Below are 25,890 nucleotides of genomic sequence, written 5' to 3' on the forward strand. Positions count from 1 at the left end.
GTGAGTGCATTCCATAACAAATAGGAATCATGTGCCCACCAAGTCTTCATTCTCCAAAAGGTTCAAAAGCACATGACGTAAACGATGTCAGAAGCATTCAGGGAATAAGATCTGCACAATTCAGCAAGAGAGTTAGAGGGCAGAGGGCACAATCCACAAGGTGAGTGGGTTTGTATGCTAATCTAGAAGGCCCGTTCCCACTAAATGAACTGATGTTCCTACCCTCTCGGTCATGTGTGTATGGTATTATGGATGTGATACTCACCCAGAGCAGGTTTAACCAAGAGAAGGTTTTCCCATCCCCATCCCCTTTCAAATCTGGTCTTGTAGAATATACGTTGTCATTGGAATGTAATGCTTGAATCTTGTATGGATCACTTTTCCTTTCATATAAAGGCTTTGATGCTTTTAGTCGCTGGCTTTGTTGGGTCGCAATGGCGCATGGCAATTAAATTCTCCTCTCCAGCTGTGAATTGCAGAAGTTCTTGAGTTTGCTGCGAACCGAAAGCTTGTGGAAGCTGTTTTCTAAAACGCAATGTTAAGGGAAGCTATCTGTAATACTATTTCATTGTTCTTCTAGAGCTGCCCCATATACTAAAGCTTACCTATTTTGCAAGACAGCTTTTGGGACAAGAAAGACTTTGCTAACGCTTGACTATAAAGGAGGAAATGCTGTTTCTCAGAAATCAACCACATATGTTTTGTGCGTGTGTGCGTGCGTGCGTGCACTCAGGCTAACGGGGAAAGACTTTGAAACGTGCTCTTTTCAGCCAGGAGGTGTAGCACATGTTGCAGCAGTTTTCCAAATAAAATCGAACTCCTGCAGCCTTCTGAGAGCGGCAGAAGATGGCTATCTTTATTGATGAAGGATTTGTGCAAAACTGATAATGGATGATGGTTGCTTCACAGTTGGTGCTTCGTGTTTCCTTTGTTTCTAAGATATTGGCCATATGTGACTTGAGTACTGGGAGTGCAGCCAGGCCTATCTCACATCCTGCTACAGACTGGCTTGTGCTTGAAGCTCTTTGCCTTCTATAGCTGACAGTGAAATCTGGCTCTGTACATTGTTTGCTGGATCACAGCTATTGGAACAGGGTGGGTGGTTTGGAAGTGTCTTCTTTTACAGCTAAGGAAAAAGCCAGTCATAAGCTTCTTTTCCTCCTGTTATTTCTGGTATCAGAGCCGTTGAAAAGGCTGTGCAGTTTGAGCTTACCCCACTATATCTTCTCTCAAACTCTTTTTGTTGTCAAATCTTCTCATAATTCAATTAGTCTACAGCAGACTTCTGCAACCTGGTACTCTCCAGATGTTTTGGTGAACTACAACTCACATCATTCTTGGCTATTGGTCATGATGACTAGAAAGGCTGCTCTGGAACCATTCCTTTCGGGGAGCACTCATTGTTGGGAAACCTTGTTGGTTTCTTTGTTTGGGTCACAATTTTTATCAGCCGTTTCCATTCCTGGAATTTTCTTGAAATGATGTCTACTAGCTTCTGGAGAACCATGGCTTCTGATAGTCCCATAAGAGAGGGTGTGCTGTATGTATAAAGCCATGTTAATGAATACATCACCCTTGCATTAGGTTGGTGGCCCTTAGCTGAATGTTGAACTTTTGTACTTGTTTTTATTTGAGGTGTTATTAGATCTCTAAACAGGAGATATAATTAGAATACATATTTAAGATGGATTCAGATGTCCTGCATTTTTCCTTCCATGTGGGATCGGTTTGGCAGAGATGCATCATGGGAGCTATGTGTGATGGATGGCAACCATGCTCTCAGCAAGTCACTGCTCCATTTCAGGTGCAAAAATGAAACCATAGTCTGGCCATCAGAGTTGAGCCTTGGACTCATGTGTTCTCTTCTCCCCACCTTTGTTTCTTCATTCTCTGCATCATTTCTAGATTTGGGCAAGCCACGATTTCTCATTGCGTATATCCAGATTGGTCAAACAACGGTTTGTGCAAATCACAGTTAGCCTTCAAACCAGAATTGGAAACTATAGCATGGTATGGTTTGTCTAAACCAGGTAGTGAGGTTGGGATTTAGAACATGTGAGGAAAAGCAGGAGGATCAAATGTGCAAATCTGAGGCTTATTTTCAGTAGCCAATCCATGGTTTTGTTGCTACATCCGAGCTGAACTGGGAACTGGGTACTGGGAAAGCATGATAGCCATTGAGTGCATCATGTTTTGGACCCCATTACTCTGGATGGGATGAGCCTGTATCACTCCAGATGTTGTTAGACTCCAGCTCCCCTCATTCCTGACCATTGACCATGCTGGCAGGAGTAGATGGAAGTTGGAGTCTTAAGAACAACTGAATGGATGCAGGCTCTCAATTCCTGCTGAACGTGGAACACTTCATTAGAAAGCTCCAAACATTCCTTCACTGTTTGCCTAAACCCACTTTTAATTGCTTGCTTATTCAGATTTCCCCCCTTAATATCTCTTGTGTGTTTAGTTCATGAATTTTTATCTTTATGCCAAATAGCAAAAGCTACAGTATATATATATATATTATAGTTTTACAGAGCCCGATGAGAACATTGATAGTTCATGTTTAAATTTCATCTGTTGGAATCCCACAAGGGATTGTTGTAGATAGAATAAATGTTTCCAATTGCCAACCAATCTGGTATCACTTATATGCATCAGAGACCCATAGTGCTAACCATTTCCGTCTTGTTCAAATAAAGGTTTTATTGCAAATCTCACAATTCATCGTCAGTTCTTCCCAAATGAAGAAGATGAGACGGGAGCTGCCAAGGCATTAATGCGTTTGCAGGACACCTACAAGCTTGACCCGGAAACAATATCAAAAGGAGCATTTCCAGGTGATGGTCAGAAGCTACTTGTTGACTTTACACACTGATTCTTGTGTTTTGGTTTCTCAAAATATATGTTCAATAGCAGTTGAGTAAACGGTGAAGCAAAGTTTTCTTCTACGGTGAGTTTCCTCTCAAACACAATTGCTGGTGGTGGTACCGTGCCAGTTTTTCTGCATTTCCAGACCTGTGGTCAGCCATGAAAGTCTTGTAATCTTCACCAGATTTTGGAAAAGCCTACTAAGCCATATCTAGAGCATCAACATGAAACCACAGAAACAAGCCTGGAGATTTATAATACTCTCGTCATAGTTTGTTGCAATTTGCTTATGTTTCCAACAAGAATACAGAATCTAAATTGTTAGCTGAATTATTTTTGCAAATGCAGGCACTGCTTAAGTAGAGCTATTCTCCTTAAGACTGGTATGTTAGCTCAGTATTTCTGGACTAGAGGGCATTTTAAGGTCACCACGTAGGATTTTCAAGCAGAACAAGAACTTGGCAAACTGTATTAACACGCTGGTGATAATTGAGATTCTCATGCATTTGAACATTTTTTAGGCAAGAAAAGTAACTCACACAGGCTTCGTGTTGAGTATAAACATGTTTGGCTTTAAATCGCATTAACTCATTCTGGTTTCTCACATGGATCAGTTTATTTGGAAAGTAGTGACTATGAATGTCCGCAGGCAAATGTATATAAATATAGTTTCACCATCAAAGAATTATGCCCACAATCTGTTAATTCCCCAAATCAGGGCACTGAATCTTAGAGTAGGGGTATGTTGTTCCATTTGTGGACAAATTCTAGATTCACAACAGTTTTGTGAGGTTCTCCAGGCTATTTGGATAATACTTTGCACTCAGTACTTGAACATACAGCCTGTGTTTGGACATCACATTAAGCCATAGTAATGTTTACCTGTTGTTTAAGTCTGAATGAGGAGTGTACCTGTGCACGCTGCTCAGAAGTCCCTGCTTCACTCCTTCCTTGCTCCTGGCCGTGTTGGGAGCAACAAACCACAGGTAGCTTTACTTGTTGTGTCATCCAAATCCATGTGCACAGAAGTGGCTGGCTTCCATAGTGTGCCATCTCCGTCCTGGTTAGAAGCAGTGGCATTGCTGCTGGGAAAGCCAGCATTACAGCTCCACCTCGCCAGGCAAGCCACTTGGGCACATCCATACTTGTTTACTTTGTTTGAGGGAAACAAACAAAGCGTGAGTGGTGAAGAACAAGCCTTCGCTATCCCTTATGGTTTGGAGCAGGCTTCCTCAAAGTTGGCCCTCCAGATGTTTTGAGACTACGATTCCCATCATCCCTGACCACTGGTCCTGCTAGCTAGGGATCATGGGAGTTGTAGGCCAAAATCATCTGGAGGGCCGAATTTGAGGAAGCCTGGTTTGGAGAGACACAAACCACAAATGACATGCCATGCCTAGGCTCTGAGCTGCGAAAAGGCAGCTCTCCCATTGAAGTTAAAAAGGACCCGGGTGGGTGGGTGGAAGCGCTGGGCTCAGAGAAGGCATGTTTCAGGACGCTCCTTCTTTGCATTCTTCTGCTCATCCTGCATCTTTTTTAAAATCAGAAGGGCTTTCATTGTAGTTTAAGGGATCCTTTGTGAGGGAGGAATTTGGGCTCTGAATGTTCTTCATGTTCCCTCTTCTCCACTGGTGGCAACAAGCACTGCATTATTAAAACACACCACTGCTTTTCCTTTTCAAGTTATTTAATGTATGTCAGCCAAGAGTTAGAAATAGGGAAAGAATGACGTCCTCTTCAATGGAGTGCTTGGTTCCCCACTTTCAGCTGCACAGCAAAAAGGGAAATATGTTTCTTCAACCACCCCCACCCCAGTCCTTTCAACTGCAAGTAGCCTGCCTAATAGCTTAAAGGATCCTAAAAATGGGGGGAGGGGCGGTTTAACTCAGAGGTTGTGTCCTGGATGGAATGTGTCCTCCTGGCCATCCCCCTTTAGGCCCCAGCTGGAAGGAAAGTGAGTGAGAGGCTGAAAGCAAGTGAGTGGTCCAACTTCCAAGTCAGTTTTCTCTGGGTTTGCTTTTTCAATATCCTGCAGTGTGCTAAGGCAAGCATGAGAGCAGTGAACATGCACAGACATTGTTTCTGGTTGGTTCTGTAGGTGTTGTGGGTAGGCAAGTGAGGTCATTTAAGAAATCCATTGTTTTCCTGGGTTATCATCATTTTATTAATGTGCCGCTTTTCAGTAGTGCTCAACCATGCTCAAAACAGCTCACAACAAAGTCGGGAGTGCTTTGCATAATAAAATATAGAAACATTTCAAGAACATAAGCATGATAAAATTGAAATACAAATGTTTATAGGCCAAACTCCTCCTGTTAATAAATATATAGGAAGATTAAATGATCCACTCATGGAATTGCAAACACAATGTTTCAAATAGCGGCAAACCAGTACAACATATCAAATGCAAGGCATTGGCCCCAGCTACAACCCCTAAGCTAGTCTGGGCTAGGCCAGGTGGAAATGAGCCAGAGAAGCTGAGACCAGGTTTTACAGGACTCACAGCTGGGTGGTCTCTAGGTGCCTTCAGCAGCAAGGGCAGCCTTTGGAGCTGAAGTCCTGCCTTCCCAGGTCAGGTGGAACTGTACCTGACAGAGAAGCAGGGACATCGGCTCAGTGTGTCCATTTGAAAACATGGGGGTGATAAATGGAACAGGATAATTCCAGATGGCTTTAGCATTCAGGAAAGTTGTAAATGTGAGTAGAAGTCACTAGGTCTTACTTAACATTTGCGTCTCTCAATTCAGGAACAAAGTACAGATCAGTCCTGACAGTGGACGACTGCTTTAGCATGGGCAAAACAGCGTATAATGATGCGGATTATTACCACACCGTGCTCTGGATGCAGCAGGCGTTGAAAAAGCACGATGATGGTGAAGAGGCAGCCATCACGAAGGCGGAGATCCTGGATTATCTCAGCTATGGCGTCTTCCAGCTTGGCGACATACAAAGGGCTATGGAGCTCACGAGGCGGTTGGTGTCTCTTGGTAAGAAGGACAAATCATGCATTCTTCTAGCACGCTGGAAAGCTACCTGCACCTCAAGTGGAGAAGCCAAAGTAGAATAAAGCTCTGCTTTTTGTGATATGGTAAACATTTAGGACCAGGGCGGAGGAACTGCGTTCCAGCCTCAGGACTGCATTCCTTCCTGGAGATCATGTGCCAGAGATGGGCGTGGCCTAAATTGAAAGTGGGTGGGGTGGTGCTACATTCCAGCCTCACTACAGTCAGAGGTTTCTGTACACAGGAGACATCACATTTGAAGGGCACATTCTATACAGACAAAAGAGAGAGGGTATGGAACCAGCTTCAATCCAGTAAAGGTTTCCATAAGTGGGAGGGAGTGGGAGACAACCAACCAACTTGCTTCATTGCATAGAGTCATCCTGCTTTCTGTGTTGAAATCCTGCCAAGATTTTCACTTCTTTCCTGATGCCTCACCGCTGTGTGCCAGGGAGGGGAAACCTGTGACTGGACTACCAGCTCCCATCATCCCTGACCAATGGTGATGCTGACTGGGACTGATGGGAGATGGAATTCAACAACATCTGGCGGGCCAGGTGTTTCTCATCCCTGTTATACACCTAGACAGTGATGCCTTGGTTTTCAAGTGTCCCGGAAGCTGAACGTTTTGGTTTTTGAATGCTGAAAACCCGGAAGTAATTGCTTCCGTTTTCGAACATGCCTTGGAAGTCGAATGGCTTCCGCTGCGTGCTTTTCTCCATTGACTTTGCCGACTGCCCTTTGCACCTCAGTTGTTGAACGGTCTTCTAGGATGGATTACATTTGACAACGGAGGTACCACTGTACTTGGAATGAAATCCTGTTGAATTTAGCATGCTGTACTATAGGATTGCCCAAGTTGTTTGGGTATTTTCTGCCAAGTGAAAAGTCTTTTGTTCCCATAGAGTAGAATCTGTCTCCTCGGGTACATAAACACTTAGACTAACTATTCAACTTAGCTCACAATAGTTCAGCTTCTATTTCCTTATGCTTCACAAGACCAGGCGTTTAAAGTTAGGTTACTGGACCTGAAATGGCTCCTTTCCTATAAGCTTCCTCTCCTATATGCTCTGTACCCCATCCCTTTCCTGGTATTTCATGCATTTTGTATGCCCTTTGCTAGTTGCTGGCTGTTACAGCTTCACTCTAAATGTATGATTAAATGATCCTTGACTTACTTTTAACTTTTAAAAGCCCTCCGAGGTGTCATGTTGTATCAAATGTTAATGTTTTACACTGAATATAAAATGGAAAGGCAATACCATTGCCTGCAGCAGGATTTCTGAATTGCCTAGAGAGAATAATTCATCAACATCACCACACATTTGGACAGATTTGATAAATTCCTTTCAGAAACATATGGTGGTGTTGGCAAACTAGCAGACATAGAAGGTTTCTGAGTCACTCCTTTGCCTCGTGACATCTGGCATCAGTCAGTCACTTGGATTAAAGTTCAGTTTATCTAACCTGGAACAATACTCCACTCTATTTCTCTCAGAAATCCCTTAAACTGGGGTAGCCAACATGGTGTCCTCAATATGTTGTTGGACCACAGTTCCCTCCACACCTGACCACTGGCCATACTGGTGGGAGCTGATGGGAATTGGAGTCCAGCAACTTCTGGAGGAACCACATCAGGTATTCCTTGACTTATGTCAACAATGAAAACTTGAACATTGTTCTGGATTTTTTTTTAGCAGGCAAAATTTTGATAGCCATTGCGGGGCGGGGCGGGGGGAGAGCAGTGATAGGTGGGAAAGCAGGGAGACCAACAGTAGAGGGAGCCAGAGCCAATGACAGGCAGATCCAACTAACTCTGTACCCACCCTTTCCTCTGCTGAATTCTAACAGGGCAAGACAGGCAGAGGAGGAGGAGGCTGACAGATTATGTCACCCCCTGGACTGGTTGTAAGAAGGCAGGCAGGTGGGGGCTGGCAGTGCTTCATTTGACATAATGGACCAGCCTTCACTTGTGATTCCTATAGGAATGATGACATGCTGGTGTTAAATTTGGCATTGAATTAGGGGAGATAGTGTTGAAATGCTGATTTAGGCATATTCCTTTTAATTGTCTAGTCTGTTGTAGGGCTGGTGAGAAGCAATGTGTAACAGTTCAAGATGGAAATTTCAGTAACATCATTTAGCTTCAATTTCATGGCAGTCTCCTATTTTTCTACCCCAGCTCACAAAGAGTGTTTGGGGGCATGGCTAGCAGCTTGGGGAGAGACTCTGAGTGAGGCAAAAGCTTAGCTGCCTTGGCTGGTTGCTTAGGCATCAGCAACTAATACTGGAAAAGATCACTGAACAACAGAAGGAATGCTCACACCCATGTTCTCGCTGCTTCTGTATGCACAGGAAATTTAAAGCAAGATATTTGCAATGTCCTCCAGTGCAGGCACCCTTACAAACCCATGTGCTTGCAGTGAAGAATGGTACATGCATGCTTTGCTTTGTATCTCTGGTTCTGTAAGGGATGAAGATGTGTGTGGATTGAGGGGTTGATTTTGTTTTAAATGACAGCAAGGATTCTTTTTCTGGCTAACGGTGCAAAACAGTGAGTGACATGGCTAAGCCAACCATCCATGAGTGGCAAAATACTGTTTTTGTTTTGGCAGCCTTTTTATTTTTAAGTACTGATTCTCCCATCCCACAAAGCTATTGCAGCCTCTCCAAGAGAAAAAGTTAAACCCAGAAAGCAGATTTTGAGTGGGGGAGAATGAATGACGACTTGTCATTTCAGCTCCCTGCCCTAGTCTGTTCTGAAGTTTTTTCTGCAAGTGATCTCCAAAATATCCTGAACCTTAGAGTCAATCCTTGTATTGCTCTCCACCATATGCATACTAGAAAAAGAGGTTTACCTTGTTTTGGAGGCGGTGCAAAGAATTTCTCATTCCATTACTTGACTGGCATGTTCTGTTGGGTAGATCATCATGAAAATTGATGCTTCCTTTATTCTACAGCTTGTGTTCCTTTTAACGGCAACGAGATGATATTTGTCAGGGGTAGATAATGTTGTGCCTTCCAGGTGGCATTGAACTATAGCTCCCATCAGCCCTAGCAAGCATGGCCAATGGTGGTGGATAATGGAGTCCAATAACACCTAGAGGGTACCATGTTTGCTCCCTTTGCCGTATGTGGTACAACAGGAATAGTATTCTTTATCAAACTGAAAGAGTCAGTTGAACTGCTTCTTCCCTTGGTGTGCTTTTTTACTTTTAACCAGAATCAAGATCTTAACTTTAATTGACTCCAGAGAGCTTGGTTTCTGTGGTTTTATTTTTCAAGTTGTGTTGGGAGGAGGGGAGAGTACACTTGACTGCACAAAATAATTGGTGTAATGTTGTAGGCTTGAAGTCCCCCTTTGATCAGATTCCTCAGATAGTATCACTTTATCTGTCTCCTCTCTCTCTCTCTCTCTCTCTCTTGCCTTTCTTTCCCAACCAAGATCCCAGTCACGAGAGGGCAGGCAGCAACATGCGGTACTTTGAGAGGCTGCTGGAGAAAGAAAAAGAAGCCAAGACAATCAATGAGACCTCAGATACGATAGAGCCAACAACGCAGGGTGGGATATATGAAAGGCCCCAGGACTACCTGCCAGAGCGTGAAATCTATGAGGCTCTTTGCAGAGGAGAAGGTGTGAAAATGGTGAGAGAAAGACCATTCCAAAGGCAGATTTAACCTATCATGCTGCCGTAAATCTTCTGGGAATGCATCCCCCAAACAAACTGACACTACCCTTTGGCTTCTGAAAAAGTCCACAGGGAATTTCAGGATTGCAGAATATTTTAGTTTAAACATTAAGTCATTTTTAATGAAAACAAACAAAAACAAAAGCAAAACAGTCTTTCTGAGTCAAAATTCCGAACCCAGTATCAGACTGGAAATCACAAAGTTGCTATTTCTGAAGAGGTGTCATCTGTATCCCCCAAACCAGTCTGATCCTTTGAATCATATCCAACAATTTATTCATAATCATAATCTCAAACCCTTTTAAAGCCAGGTTTTCTGCTGCTGTTCGTATCAGTGGAGACTCCAGTTGTAAGATAAGACCTTTTTTTTTCAGAAGCAAGAGTTTAACTAGTGAGAAATGATTAAGAAGAACTGTTGAAGTATCATGTTGCTATATTTGATTTTTGGGGACATAACTACCAAACATGGTATATAGAATAATAAGAGTTGGAGGGTCCCTTTGTGGGTCATCTCCTCAGCATCCTGCTCAGTGCAGGATACTCAGAGATACGGTATCCCCAGTGAGGGAGAACCCACCACACTCCTTGGTCTTTAGTTGAATTGTCAAGCTGTTCTTGAAGCTCCCCTTGAAACCTTTCTCAGATGAGTACAGTGGTACCTCAGGTTAAGTACTTAATTCGTTCCGGAGTTCCGTACTTAACCTGAAACTGTTCTTAACCTGAAGCACCACTTTAGCTAATGGGGCCTCCTGCTGCTGCCGTGCCGCCAGAGCACGATTTCTGTTCTCATCCTGAAGCAAAGTTCTTAACCCGAGGTACTATTTCTGGGTTAGCGGAGTCTGTAACCTGAAGTGTATGTAACCTGAAGCGTATGTAACCCGAGGTACCACTGTACTCTTGAAGATGGTTTCCCAATAATTTATAAATGCATAACTGCTCAATTAATATTAGACACAATACTGAAGTCTGAATATGTAGAGATTAATTAACCTTGACTGAACCTAAACCTAAACCTTGACTGAACCTAAACCTGAACCTAAACTCAACATTCAAAATAGTACATTTATCTGAATTTGTTCATAGACACCTCGAAGACAGAAGAGGTTGTTCTGTAGGTACCACAATGGGAACCAAAATCCCCACCTCCTTATAGCACCTTTTAAAGAAGAGGATGAATGGGACAGCCCTCACATTGTCAGGTACTATGACGTGTTATCTGATGAAGAAATAGAGAAGATTAAGGAGCTGGCTAAACCAAAAGTAAGTGCTGCAAGTCTTTGTCAGTCTTTCACTGGGCTAATGTGATATTTTGATTGAAATAGTGAGCTTGGGTGACTTAGACATGTCAAGAACCCATTGTCCTAGTTCCAAGAGTGTGATTTACTGTGATGAAGCAAAGTTCGTCCCAGCTACGTGAGGAGTGGTTGTAACAAGTTACAGGATAATCACACCTTACACACATTTATCTTGAGCAATTTCAGCCATGTGTGTTTGGAGGTGAGCTGGCTGAAGTTGCACAAGTTAAATCCAAGCAAGACAGATAGCTTAAAAGCTCTTTTCACACTGAGTCTGTTCGGAGTTAGCGGGCACATAAGGAGGTTTTATGCTCTCCACCTTTGTTGGGGTACAAGACCCCAACCAGATCAAGGCACTGGTTCTGGGAGTACTAGGGATTCTTTTGCTCTCTTCCCTTCCTCCGCTATCTGCAGGGTGGCTCCAGGGTTTGGGTTATGCAATTTTCACGTACATGTGGTGACCATTTTGCATGAGGGTCCTGTTCCCGGCCCCCACACATGTCAGCGGGCCACGCATAAGTCCGCCCCACCCCATTCTGCCTTCATTTTGCCCTTTTCTGTGTCCCAAAGGATTCATGTGTTGATGATTGTGCATCCATTGGGCATGCCTAAAATGGTCGCCACCTGTATATGCAGAATCCCCACCACATAAGATGCAATCATACTGTAGTTGCAATAGGTCTATGTGCCAGTGAACCCATAGTCAAATCAAACCACTTCATTGGAGCTCCATTGTGGAATAGGGAGCATCTTTCCTTGACCCATCAGCAGAATCATTTCTAAGTGTATTTTTCGTTCCAGGCACAAGTTCCTCCTTACTCGTTTCTTTTTATAGCTGTCTATATTTCATTCTTGGCTCCAAACTATGTCTGAATGACACAGACAGCACAAGTTAAAGAGATTTTAGGCCATAGTTAGTAGGCTTGGGTGCTAATATTTTATTCCTTTGGTCGTTAAAACACACAGTACGAGATTTGTGGCAGCGCTAGACCAGTGATGTTGACTTGAATGTTTTTTTCATTATAATTTGTGCTGCCTGGCAAAAAACTGAAATGAGAAATATTTCTATTGGACCACTTGATAATGACCTTTTTCAGTCTCTGACCCCTTTTCTTCCTTTCCCAACCATTTTTATAACTGTTGCAGCCACATTGTTTTTTATGTTGTTTATTGAGCTCCCTTGCTTATAGTTTTAAAGCCATGCTAATTAGAAGTGAAAACTGAATTCATAGAACATATGAAGCTGCCTTGTACTGGCCTGGCTTGGGCATAACACTGAAGTCAGCCTCATGGCCTAACCCTTCCTCACGGCCTACCCCAGTCCCAAGGAAGATGCCACTTCCATTTTCAGTGCTATGTCCAAACCCTAAACAAGTTAATATTAATTTTGGTTTAAGGCCAACCCTAAACTTTAGGGAAACATGCCAACTTCATACACTATGGTTTGAAGATGACTTGTTTCAATAAACCATCATTTTTTTGTTTATGTACACTCTGCTCTGGCCTCTTACATAAGAACATAATGGGGAATTTTGGTTAGGGTTTTTTTAATGGAAGTGAAAACTTCCAGTCTCATCCTTGCAGCCATGCCAGAGAAAGAGAGGAAAGGAGAGAGTGCCTGAGACTCACTGACTTCATGTTAAACCATACTTTAGCATAAGATTCTAAGAAAACCATTGAGTGAGATGATTGCCCTGTCTAGCTTGGTATTGTCTACTTTGACTGAGACACACTTCAGAGTTTCTTTCAGATGTCTTTCATATCACCCGTTAACCTGAAATCCGTTTAACTTAGCAGGAATTGAACCCTATGGTCCTAGGTTCTCTTTCATTGAAGCATGTTCTCTTCCAAGAGCTATGGCCCTTCATATGAAATAAAAAAATAATAGCTCTTTCATAATGTGGCATTCTACAAGACTCTGGTACAGAAATTATAATTGCATTTATTGCTCATGCAGCTGTAACAGAAAAGAAAGTCGGTAGCACAGGGTCAGTATAACTTTTCTACTTTATTGCTAAATGAATGTAACCCCCTGGAGATGGAATAAGAAACAAATACCTTTTGGAGAGCATGAATTTTTTTTTGAAATGCTTTTAAAGTAATAACTCTTTGTTCATCAGCCAGTTTGCCTTGGCTGAAATTCTTCTATCTGCCTCATGGCTTTCACCTCTGTAAACTCTGGGGTGTTTTCCTGATGGTTCATCATTACCTCATACCTAGAAAACAGCAACTTAGCCTAGCTTTGAATAAACCCAAACAGTTGAAATGCAACAGGCATGTTTCCCATATATGTTGTTTAAAAAGAAATCATTCCCAGGTGCATTTCTAGGTGCATTTGGAAGCACAACACTTTTCCAGAATGACAGTCTTCGGCCTGGTATTTAAGTTGATTTAGTAGGTTTCATTTTTGTATTCTGCTTTACCAAAAACAAATGTTGAGCTCAAAGTGGCCTACAATAATCACAATAGCATTAAAGAACAACAAACATTGCAATCACTATACTGTCAAGGACAATAGCATATAAAGCAAACAACAACAAAATCATCAAAACAATTAGTACCGTTCAATAAAGTCACAGTAACTCAGTATTGCCAAGATACTTCCTAATCACATGGAATTTTACTTGTGAAATCAGCTTTAGTTTTTAAATGAAGGCACATCTAGTTTTGAGAAAGGTTTATTTTTCAGAATCAGCAGGGAGTTTGAAATGGAAAGGTGTGCCGGTCTTAAAAAATGCACGGCTTCTTCATACGTTGCTTTGATGTATTTAGGCAAGCAATTGAGATGCACTCTGATCACATTACTTCTGGACTGTACAAAGTGTTTTACTTTGAAACCATGGTGATTTCAGCCTGTGGGGAAAAGACTAAACGAATTGGATATTTTTGCTTAAAATAAAGTTGGTTTACTGTAGTATAAGTGAGCTAAAAATGAAGATTTATAGTGGAACAAATCTTTTGGCGTTAATGTTAATTGCATCATCTCTGCAAAACATTTATCAAATGCAGATGTGATTGGGTTAGGAAATTTTATTTCTCGTCTAGCTCTTGTACCCATTGGATAACCACTTGTTGTACTATACGGTAGAGTGTAGAGAAGTGTTTACTGCAGAGGCAACAGTCTACCATCAACTGAAAGGAATGCCAGTGCCTATTGTGATATTGCTGAAGTTCAATATGTAATTGCCAAGTTTATAATAATGTTCATGGACTACAGAATTCTCCAGTGCTTAGGATCTGCAGATGCCTTCCCCAATCATTCCTGAAGCCTTTGGTGGCTTCTGCTTAGCTCTGTTTGTGGTTAAATTAGCATCCACGGTTTGGATAAAGACAATGACATTTTAATATGAGAAGGTGCAATTGACTTTACAGGTCAAAGCAGAACTCAAGGGGGAAAGTGAACATTTTCTGCAACAGTAATCCAGTGCTGCTTGTGACCGCTGACTTGGTTCCAAATTTTGCTGAGGAGCTATATCACATCACTAGTTAATATTAGGATGTAGGCTGTATATTTTCTTTTCTTGCTTGTTTATGGCAACTGAAGCATTCACATAGGAACCGTATCGCAAGGATAAGACAATTGCAGGCATAAATATGGAGCTCAGAATTTTAATCACTGTAAGCAAAACTTTATTGTACAATTAAAGTTCAACAGATCAAATTTCTGGCCATAATTTGTGGAGCAAGAGCCTGCAACAGAATAGCAGATGAGTCAGAATTCTGGCACTTCGTTGTGCCAAAAACTGCATGCCAAGACAAGAAAATTAATAGGCGGATTTCAGAGCATATGAGAGAATCTGGAGGAAAACATTATCAAACACTGAAGGGGGTGGGGGGGATGATAAGGTGGAAAACAGCTATTGCTGTGTAGATTGTAATGGACACAGTAAATCTTAGCCTAAGTTTGATTTAAATAAATGTGGCAGCATCATAACTGCTGAACAGAAACAAGTTTTACTGGAGGGTCACTGGAGGAATGATGGAGGCTAGTGAGCCAGGGCCCCTCAGTATTGCCCAAAATTGATTGCTGGCAAGTTCCATCTTCATAAATACCATTCCCTCCACTTATTTCTCTTGTTAGCAACTGAGGGCCCCATGCTATCCTTCAAAGCCCAGTTCTGGCTCAGACTGCTGTTCCATATTAGAATTTGCTGCCTTTCAGAGCAATTATGTGCCAAATCTTTGTACCAATCTCTGTTTTTCCCAGTTAAGTCCTTTGCGCTGATATATTAGAAATACTAGGAATCCTCTCCCTTTCTTTTTTTTTTTTTTAGGATAATTAATCCTCCTCAGCTTCACTGAGCTACACTAGTCTTGTGAATGCATTTAATATTTCTTGTTGTATTCAGTTTTAACTGTCCAGGCGGCATCTGTTAATGAGAAACAAAAAGCATAAATATGAGTACAGTACAAATATGAACAAGGCCCTCTTATTGAGTCACCAGCTGCGGAGGTATGACCTCCGGAAGGTTTCCCAGAAGGGGATATGACCCTTGGGTTGAAAAAAGCTTCCCCACCCCTGATCTAAAACTGAAGCTGCTTCCAACTCTAGCAGCACTGCAGAAGCATCTTTTAAGTGCATTCGCTTCAAAGAAGAAGCCATTCCTATCGCAGGCGTTTGGTGCAGTGATGCTTGGTCAGGTGCTGTGACGCTGCCATCCATCCTGGTTTTACTGGTCTGTTTCAGTCAGTAGCAGTCAGGACTGGTACAGACCTATTGGCAGATATAATGTGTGTTCATTCATTGTGTCTGGCACTTCCATTAGAGCAGCCTTCCCCAATCTGAAATCCAGAGGTTTGGGACAGCAACTCCATGCTAGCTGGAGCTGAGGGGTGTTTCAGTACAAAACATCGGAAGGGTTGGTTATGGAGGCTTCTCTGCAATCAGCCCTTACCCAACCCTGCCCATAAACAAAAAGATGGAACCCTTTCCTCTTACATAGTCACTTTCTGTTTGTTTCTGCTTTGCATTGACTAATACAAGATGTAATCTTCAAGAGTTTATCACAGATGAAGGTTGGGGGCTCTTGTTTTGTTCTCCGAAACTTGTTTCTTAGACAGACCTGTTTCCATTAGACATCTTCTAATGGAGCTTAAAATTCATATGAGATAATTTTATCATTGCCAGTAATGCAGTATATCATCTTTCTCAGTATACATGATAAAATCATCTACCCATAACATTTTTACACAGAGTTTTATCCGATGCAGAAATGGGAAGGCTGTGAATGAAGGACAGGAGGTGCAACTTGTGTTAATTTTGTCAGTAATTTTTGTGTGTATGTGTGCTGCTGAAGTTATTAAACCTTGCCTTTCTTTTGATAACAGTTGGCAAGAGCTACCGTACGTGACCCCAAGACGGGTGTATTAACTACAGCAAACTACCGAGTGTCTAAAAGGTAAGCTGTCCGAGGATCATTCTCATTCTCATTGCTGTAGGAGTCATTTCCAAGTACTGTTGATGAAAGGTGAAACTTTGAGAAGTTGGGGGTTTTATTTTTTGTAAACTGAACACATACTGAGCATTCACAGAAGCAATTTGTCAACTTCTCTTTAAAGATTAGCAATAGGATAAAGATAGGAATGGGGAACGTCTCTTGGTGTTGTTGGGTTCCAGCTTCCACCAACTCCAGCCAGAATAGCCAAAAATGCAGGGAGCTGTGGATTAGGGGGGAATATACTTCATGTTACAGTGATTGGAGAGAACTGTCTAATTTCTCTGTGAAATCTTCTTCTCTGCAAGTTCATGGCTGGAGGAAAATGATGATCTTGTTATCGCCAAAGTGAATCATCGAATGGAGCAGATCACAGGATTAACAGTGAAAACAGCTGAATTATTGCAGGTAAGTACAAAAGCACACTGCCAGTTATTCTTCCATAGGCATGGGAAACAATCAGTACCGCAATCTCCATGCTGCAATTTATGAAGCAGGGGCATTTGTTAATTCTGTGGGACCATAACTTACAGAAACAGAATTGAAAAAGGAGGCGAGGGAAGGGAAAAATAATATTATGTTCATTCCACAATCCTCCTGCTGGGCAGGTCGTAGCCAGGAGGTCACCAAACTTTGGGGAGCTATGGGCCCACTTGCAATTTGGAGAAAGCGTTGTGGGAACCACACGTCCCCTGCAACCAAGCAGACACTGCAGCCTAGTCTACCGGCTGCAATAGAATGCTTCTTTCAAGGCTTAATTTCACAGGTGGAAAGGGACCATGTGGGCACCAGGGATGTCTCTGAATACACATGTGCACCCAGGAGTGCTGCATCAGCAACCCCCACAGCAGCCTGACATATAAATTACCGCTTTTGATTACGGCCCTTATCTGAATCAGTAGAGATTTTCAGCGCTGAGGTGTTTCCATATTGGTTTGCTTCATCTCAGTTCAGTGCGTTGGAGTACCAGATACTAGGGGATGCTGTAGTTTCTGGCAAATAAGCAGGCTGAAGAGCTGAGGTTATGGATTCATGGGGCAGAGTGTGCCAATGGGAACTGTGAATGCAGTAGTAGATGGAGACCATGTCTCCTCCAGCTGCTGTTTTTTGAACTCCATCCAGGACAAAATTGTGGAATTCAGTCATGAACAAGCCAGTTTCACTTCATAATCCTTTCTCCCTCTTCACATCCTACATCTCCAACTGTCTGATATTTCCATTATGTCAGCATTATCATCGGAGACTCTTGAGTGATGTCCAGCTGAGATATATATTGAAATCAGTAAGCTTAAATTACTTGGAAGTCCATTGGTTTCAATGAGTCTTGCTCAATGAGAATGACTTAATCAACCATTGCTCTATATGTCCAAGACTCAACTGCTCCCTGGAGGAAATTTTGAGGGTGTGCGCTGGGGGCTGCAAAGGAAAGGAGAGGAGGGACAAGTTTGTTACACAAGTGGATTTTGTTGCTTAAGTGGAGCAGCAGCACTGAATACAACTGATCACCTAGGTTTCTTCTTTTAACCTACAGAAGAAATCTTTTATTTATATTTCATTACATTTTCTTTTGTCATTTTCTTCCTACCTTAGGTTGCTAATTACGGCATGGGAGGACAGTATGAACCACACTTTGACTTCTCACGGGTAAGATTTCAATTTCAAAGTTGTTCTGTGTTCCTGCTAAGCATACATAATTTTTAAGGGTTAAACTAGAGATAAGAGAGATTCCTAATGAGACCTGACATATTTTTATGCACTCAGGAGCAGCCGTGCGGGCATGGCTGATTTTGGATCAGGGCTATAAGCGTTGCTCATTCTCTCTCCAGCCAGTAGTACGCAGCCACATGCGCACACTCACACAACCCTCTCTAGTCTCCATCACAGCTCTGTTGGCTCAGCCACAGGTTTCTCTGCAGTTCAATTTATTTCCACATTTTGGAAATGTCGTGATTCAGCTACCTGTGATCTTAGGAATAAAGCACAGCCAATTGCAGTGATGTAATAAGATAGCACTTACCTGTATAGTGTCATGGATGTCAGCCATAAATTTACCATACATGCTGATTGGGCAGCTAAAGAATTCTCTCACACCTTGCCAGCATGCATGGTGCCTGTGTGGAAAAAACCTTGTTTGATCACAGGATGAAACGCTAAACTTTGGCTTGGTGTAGTTGCTATATTGGCCTTGTATGCTATGCCACATTAATAAATAAGCTAGCCAACTATTTAGCCTGGGATTCTAAAGGCTGAAGTTCAGTGCACAATTGCCTTAGGATAACCCCCATTGGACAACTTCCTCTCAAACACTATAGATGTGCATAGGATCAGGGCTGCACACCCCGCTTTCCAAAGCTAAAACAGGGAACCTTGGAAGTTGGGTTAAAGTTCTTGTTTGTTTCAGCGACCCTTTGACAACACACTCAAATCGGATGGAAATAGGCTAGCGACGTTTCTTAACTATGTAAGTACCTCTGTGTCCTTCTATGCGTGCTTGAAGTTTGCACTTCACTTTCATTTAATTTTATAGAAAGAGGAACCTGATGTTTTCAAGCATTTAGGGACTGGGAATCGCGTGGCCACTTTTTTAAGCTATGTAAGTATGACCAATCCTGTATATGTGGAGTGAGACCTCTTTGTCATGCCACTGGCATAAATACAACTTACTGCATGAAATGTAGTTATTTACTAGGCTGTAGACCAGGGGTGGCTAAACCTTTTTGCAGCCCGAGAACCACTTTCTCCCTGGGTCAGCCCTGCAGCAATAGCATTGGATGTAGCCAAAGTGGGCTTAGCAGGTCCACATGTTCACATACCAGACAGATCCAGATCACACTTCCATGCCCTGTTCTGTTAGTTTCTGTTTGTTGCCACTGTGCAGTGCTTTGGAGTCACAAGACTCTGTTTACATTCCAGAGATTCCATACTGTTAGAATTCTCACGGAAGACAGGAGACAGATGTGACGTTACTGGTTTCCTGTTCCTTTTTTTTCCAATTGCTCTCTGCTCTCACAGAGAGAGGATGTTTCTTTTCTGTCTGTGTAATTAGAAATAAAACTCTTTAGCCATGCAGCTCATACTATCTCGGCTCCTTCCGTGTGCTGGATACTCTGCGTAAGGGGAACGTGCTTGGAGCCTCATCAAAGGCTCAGGTCGTTAATTATCGTCGGAGGGCGATTCCATAAGAGTCGCTGGGTGCCTACCTGTCTCACTCTGAGAGGTCAGCTCTGACCCTGGTGATTCAAGAATATGTTGAACTGGTCCTGGTCTCAGTGGTGTGGCCATCCAGTGTAGACCTTGAATGTGGAGATTTCCTTGGTCCTTTTCAGCATAACACATAGTCACAATATCTGTGACAGAGAATTCATTGTGCTTCTTCTTGTTTGTCAAAGAATTCAATCTGCTCTGCTGAGCTAACTGCTATAGTTGTGGTTTCAGTAAGAGCTGTGATTAAGGTACTACAGTGGTGCCTCGCAAGACGAAATTAATTCGTTCCGCAAGTTTTTTCTTCTTGCGAGTTTTTCGTCTTGCGATGCACGGTTTCCCATAGGAATGCATTGAAAATCAATTAATGCGTTCCTAGGGAAACCGACTTCAGACCAGGTCCGGGGACAGTCTGTCCCCCGACCTCTTCTGAAGGCTGGGGGGGGGGGACAAGGGGAACCAGGCAGAGGGCCTTTTCGGTGGTGGCGCCCGCCCTGTGGAATGCCCTCCCATCGGATGTCAAGGTGATGGACAACTACCTGACATTCAGAAAACATCTTAAGGCGGCCCTATTCAGGGAAGCTTTTAATGTATGATATTTTAGTGTTTTTTGGTTTCTGTGGAAGCCGCCCAGAGTGGCTGGGGAAACCCAGCCAGATGGGCGGGGTACAAATAATAAATTATTATTATTATTATTATTCTTCCCACCCCCAGCATTTTAAAAAACCCCGGGACAGCGGAGGGCTTCTCCACTGTCCGGGGCGATCTTAAAATGCTGGCGGGCGGCATTTTAAAATCGCCCCGGGACAGCGGAGGACTTCTCCGCTGTCCGGGGCGATTTAAAAGCCCCTGGGAAGGCAGGCAGGGGGGACAAAGACTTTTGCCCCCCGCCAGCCTTCAGAAGAGGTCCTGGACCTCTTCTGAAGGCTGGCGGGGGCGAAAGTCTTTGTTCCCCCCCGCCTGCCTTCAAAAGCTGTCCGGCCAAGGCTTCGCGGACCTCTCCGCCAGCAGCGGCAGCGCTGCTGCTGCTGGCGGAGAGTTGCCGGCATGCCGAAGCCTGCACGCGCTGACATCAGCGCGCCCAGGCTTCGCGGATCTCTCCTGCCTTCAAAAGCCGTCCGGGATAGCGGGAAGCGCTTCCCTGCTATCCCAGACTGCTTTTAAAATGCTGGCGCTGGGGAGCAAAGCCTTTCGCCCCCCGCCAGCCTTCCTGGACCTCTTCTGAAGGCCGGAGGGGGGGGAAAGGCTTTGCTCCCCACCGCTAGCATTTAAAAGAGGTCCCCGGAGATTTCCCTATGGGCTTTCGTCTTGCGAAGCAAGCCCATAGGGAAATTCGTTTTGCGAAGCGCCTCCAAAACGGAAAACCCTTTCGTCTAGCGGGTTTTCCGTCTTGCGAGGCATTCGTCTTGCGGGGTACCACTGTATTTATTTATAAATTATAATATATCTACATATTTATAAAGATGTTTAAAAATCTGCACTGCTGAGGAATGGGAGTTCCAAAGGATTGGGGACCACCACAGTATCTTTGTGTATTTTAAAAATGTGTTCAACAGGTATAGCTATAACTAGTCTGCAAGTATAGGGATTCTGTGTGTTTGTGTAATATCCAATTAAATCAAGTGGGCATATTTTCAAGTCTTTGGGCTTGTGGAGTGCTGCTGCTGGTTCCTGGTGTTATGTTGCCATTGCCGTTTTGAATTTGCTGGGCATACCTGTGCATATATCAAAATGGCCACCTAGTAGTATTTTTTTAAAAAAAGATTTTATTGTTACCATTCACTTTAACACACCATACAGAAAAAGAAAACAAATTTCCATCACCACCAAAAAAAGAAGAAGGGAATTAATACATCAACTAATAGCCTTCAAATCATTAAATAAAAGTGGTCTTTTTCTATCGGCCAGACTTCCCATCTATTCCTTATTACAGATTCTGTATTATTTGTTCACTGCCATTGCATAACTAGTTTTGTTCAAGTTTAATATCCCTTGATCCATTCATAGGTTTTACAACATTCTTAACACTGCTACTGAAAATATTCAAACGCTGCAAACGACCTTAGACTACAATTATTATTTTTCAAGTATATTTTAAAAACTTCCCATTTTGAGATAAATACCTGTTTTGGTTTATTTCTGACATGCTATCTAATTCTGCATATTCAGCCAATTTTTGAATCCATTCTGATATTGATGGGACTTTATCACTTTTCCAATTTGCCACAATGAGAACTCTTGCTGCAACCATAGCATATAATAAGATCTCTTTAACGTTTTTAAGAATATCCGAATCTGTGATTCCCAAAAGGAAAGCTTCTGGTTTCCTATTGAAAGATATTTTAAACATTTTTTTCCAATTCTTTGTGGATATCCTCCCCAAACACCTTGATTTCTTTACACTGCCACCACATATGGAATAGAGTACCTGGCTTTTCTTTACACCTCTAGCAGTTATTTGGGACAGTTTTGAACATCTTGGACAGTTTCCAAGGGGTTAAATACCACCGATGCTGCATTTTAATAAAATTCTCTCTCAGAGAGTAACAGGCTGTAAAATTCCAGTTTATTTTCCACAGGTTTTCCCACTGCTTCTTAGTTATTGAGTACCCAAAATCTTGTGACCACTTAATCATAGACGCTGTAACCTCCTTCTCCTTGACTTCCCAGTCAAGGAGGATTCGGAATACTTTAGAAAAGTGTTTTAATGACCTAGTAGTCTTTAATGGGTCATACGAATCTTCAAACCTGTTTTGTTCAAAAATTCTCATCTCCACATCAGCTATTCCACATAGCACTGACTAGACGGAGCCACAATATTTTCCTTCTCACTGCTGCCACTGGCTTTGGATTCGTCTTTGAAATGAGCTGAATCTGATTTATGCCTCTTTAGGGGAATCTTACTTCCTTGCCTTAATTAAACACAATGGCTTGGATCCTAACTTACCTCCATCAACAGAACAGAGTTCTGTTTGCAGAACAGAGATTTTCTGTTTCCCACTTCACTCTGCACCAACTGCACTCCTGGAAATCTGTTCCTGAGGGTTGGTGGACCTTGGAAATGGTATGAGTTATAGTGCAGATGGAGGGGGTAGTTGGCAAAAATGGTTATCCCCCCCCCCACCAATCCTTGCATAAACAGAATGGTAACTTAGGATTCAAATCATTGCATGGAAGTAAGTGTCACTCCATTACAGTACAAGTCGGTGGCTCACTGACCTGAAATTACTCTAACACAGAAATAGAGCAGTGTCTGTTTTATTGCCACATGTCAGACCTATAAATGACTCACTCTGAGACATGTATAATTGAGCAGTGTTATCAATGCCAAGGTATGCTTCAAATTTGCTAAGGAAACATGTGGCTAAATGGCAATGTTGCTTTTTCTCACCAAATGAGTACCATAAAAATAAAAAAAATTCTGGAAGGGATTCAGGCTACAATCCTAAATGCACATTCTAGGGAATAAGCTCTGCTGATCACAGTGAGGCTTTCAATATGCATAGGATTCCACTATTAATTCCAATTGAAAGCAGGCACCATACCTATTTTTAAGCCAGATTGTAAGTCAGTTACTGCTGTCTGACTTTTGAAACCCTGTAAATATGAGATGCCTAAAATCACTGGCTAACAAGGGGGGGGGGTCCTTAAAAATGCTTTTATTTATCCAGATCAATCCACAACCCATAATCTGATTGACCCTTTGCTCTGATTAATTAGATTATGGATTGTGGCTTGTCAAGCATTTTAAGACTCCCTTGTTAGCCATTGATTTTAGGCATCTCATATTTATAAGCTTTTAAAAATCAGACAGCAGTAACTGACTTAACATTTCTATAGAGGAAACGATACATTAATCTGTGCAGTCTTACAAATCATCAATGACTTTTATGGATATTCTCCCCACCCCCAGATGAGTGATGTAGAAGCTGGAGGTGCCACAGTTTTCCCAGACTTTGGAGCAGCAATTTGGCCCAAGAAGGTAACAGCTGAACTTGTCTATTACTCATGTTTTCCCACTAAAACTGCTATGACCACTGTTTTTGCTCTAAATATTTCCCAGTCTTGTTTGTGTTCTGCACCCCTCCTGCCCAGTTGACCATATGGTGTGGCAACTGGCTTGATTAACAAATGTGGTAGTGATTTCTGGGCTTAGATTTGCAATGCAAAATGATTAAAAGCAAGCACATTCCAGCACTACTAATTAAAAAATGCAATCAGGTCGTCTGCTAAATCTGATTCAGGAAGCATCTGCCTGAATTTTAAAATCATTCCCTGCCTGAATGATGTTCACTGTTTCAGGAACTTTCTAGACATTGGCCCAGTTCCCATGCAACACCGAACCATCATTTAAAGCAAGCTATGTGAACAAATAGCATTCTGTTGCGTGCTGCACAGATGTTCCCATGACACTTGTCCAGTGATTGGTGCTGACAGCAGTCCCCTTTAGTATTGGCTGCACTCGGCATGTACCAGAATGCTACTTGTTCACAGTAAACCATAGTTTACTTTAAATGGTGGGTTGGTGTGACGTGGGAACTGGGCCAAACAATGCTACCTTTGCAAGCTTGTTAAAAGCGGGAACAGGGAAATTTATAAGCAAGGAGGTGACTGGAAGTGATTGTGGTCTTCTCGTATTAACGTCAGCTATAGGTTTGGTGGCAAATGCCCACAGAAACATGCACAAATAGTACTTTTTATTTCAGTGAAGACTTTTCTTTTACTTTCAGGGGACTGCAGTATTTTGGTATAACCTCTTCAGAAGTGGAGAAGGTGATTACCGGACACGGCATGCAGCATGTCCGGTGTTAGTAGGGTGCAAGTGGGGTAAGTAAGACTCCCAGGTCCTTGGTTTTAGGACAGGCTCACTAAGCACTAGGCAGGAGTGGGGAACCTTTGTCCCTTCCGCTGGCCCTTGGGTGTGGCATGCCTTCATAACAGAAGACCCATAGATGCACCCAGCTCTCCCTCTTCACCCCCGGGGTCATGAGCACAAGTTACTCCCATGAGTGCCCATGTTTTTTGTGGTCAAAGGCCAGGCAGAAAGGGAAAGAGAGAGCTCAGTCGAGTCCTTTCCCAGTCCCCATCCTGCATGCACATGTGGGATGCATCGGGCCTTTAATTTTGAAGCATCACAAGATCTAGATTTAGGGTTGGTTCCAGTGTGTTTATCTCGTTTCTACTGTCTGTAATATGTGGCAAAGGGGGAAATAAATGGAGGAATGTGTGCAATTCAACCAGTTTTTTCCCCTTGCTGCTTCAGCTAAATTTTGTTCCGCAGTGCCCAACGTGAGACGGTTGCATACGGGCCTGGTGCCCCAGTTCTAACGAAAACTTTTATTGTTTACAGTATCAAACAAGTGGTTTCATGAAAGAGGAAATGAGTTCTTAAGGCCATGTGGGACAACAGAAGTCGACTGAAACCATCCCGGGCATTAGTCAGCTGGTTTCCCCATCACACCACAACTTTGTGCATCGTCCAGTTCATTTCTAAGAAATGACTCCTACTCTACTATGAAACACAATGATGGCACTATTTATTTAAATAAATAAAGGCAGTGGCTATCGATGGAAGAAGGGAGCTCTTTTTACTATTGGTGCTGGGTGGCTGTTTCTCGTTTCCCTGCTCTCTTTCAGTTTCTGAAAGAACCACCCAAACTTCCCTGCTCATGCTTTAAGTGTTTGGGCACTTTGGCCACGTGCCTTCTGAACTTCCACCATTATTATTTTTTTTTAGATGTTAAAAGATTTGTCATCGAACCATATTTTTTATTCCAAATGTAAAAAAATTAATTTTATTGTATTTCTAGGGCGTGCAGTTTTAACCAAAAAAATACAAAGTGCTCTTTTGAAAGATGTGGCGTGGGTGGTGTGCATTTCTTTAGTCACAAAAGTGGCTTGTATCTTCAGTTTTATCGTTTCTGTAACATTGAGCTTGCAAAGGAGCAACGAAGAAGATCGGCCCAGGCACTACAATGCCTTAAAAGTGGAACTTTTCCTGTCATGTAGAGTTAGGAGCCTTATGTAGTCGAGCATCTCAAAATCCTAAGTTTCTGGTGGTTCCTGTGCAGTTCAGCAGGGCTCACCAATGTGGTGCCCATGGGCAGAAGCACTTGAGATCTTCTCCCGGTGCTCATCAAGCCTCGGAGCACTGCTTCCCCCTCGAAAAGTACATAGAGCCAAAGGAGAAATGCTTCGTTTTATCTCTTTCGTTGTCTTTCTGGGGGAGGAGGAGTTGGTCCAGAGGAGGTGGGAGAGCATTGTCCAGAAACGGGGTAGGGGGCTGACAACAGCACTTGGTTGAAAAATCCCAATAGGCCCATTGGCCTAAAAAGGTTGGTGGCCCCTGCAACAGAACATGCCTAGCAGTTTTTAAATTGGATATTGTGGGAAACTTTAG

At 42.7% G+C, this 25,890-nt stretch overlaps 1 protein-coding gene across 9 annotated transcripts in view; it reads left to right on the forward strand.

Moving 5' to 3' along the window:
- P4HA2 (prolyl 4-hydroxylase subunit alpha 2) overlaps positions 1 to 25,346 on the forward strand; it is a 48,008-nt gene extending 22,662 nt beyond the window's left edge. For 6 of the 9 annotated variants that reach the window (XM_083487894.1, XM_083487893.1, XM_083487890.1 and 3 more), the window contains 11 exons: positions 2,700 to 2,837; positions 5,616 to 5,855; positions 9,316 to 9,515; positions 10,643 to 10,819; positions 16,183 to 16,253; positions 16,598 to 16,697; positions 17,880 to 17,933; positions 18,817 to 18,882; positions 23,404 to 23,472; positions 24,221 to 24,317; positions 24,841 to 25,346. In XM_083487894.1, the coding sequence (XP_083344020.1) occupies positions 2,700 to 2,837; positions 5,616 to 5,855; positions 9,316 to 9,515; positions 10,643 to 10,819; positions 16,183 to 16,253; positions 16,598 to 16,697; positions 17,880 to 17,933; positions 18,817 to 18,882; positions 23,404 to 23,472; positions 24,221 to 24,317; positions 24,841 to 24,911 (1,283 nt within the window). In that variant the 3' untranslated portion in view covers positions 24,912 to 25,346. Of the gene's footprint in view, positions 1 to 2,699; positions 2,838 to 5,615; positions 5,856 to 9,315; positions 9,516 to 10,642; positions 10,820 to 16,182; positions 16,254 to 16,597; positions 16,698 to 17,879; positions 17,934 to 18,690; positions 18,751 to 18,816; positions 18,883 to 23,403; positions 23,473 to 24,220; positions 24,318 to 24,840 lie in introns of all 9 variants that reach the window. The other 3 variants (XM_083487898.1, XM_083487896.1, XM_083487897.1) reach the window with 1 other exon arrangement.
- Positions 25,347 to 25,890: the final 544 nt, after the last annotated feature.

Source organism: Podarcis liolepis (assembly GCF_965112155.1).
Source record: "Podarcis liolepis genome assembly, chromosome: 2".
Taxonomy (NCBI): Eukaryota; Metazoa; Chordata; class Lepidosauria; order Squamata; family Lacertidae; genus Podarcis; species Podarcis liolepis.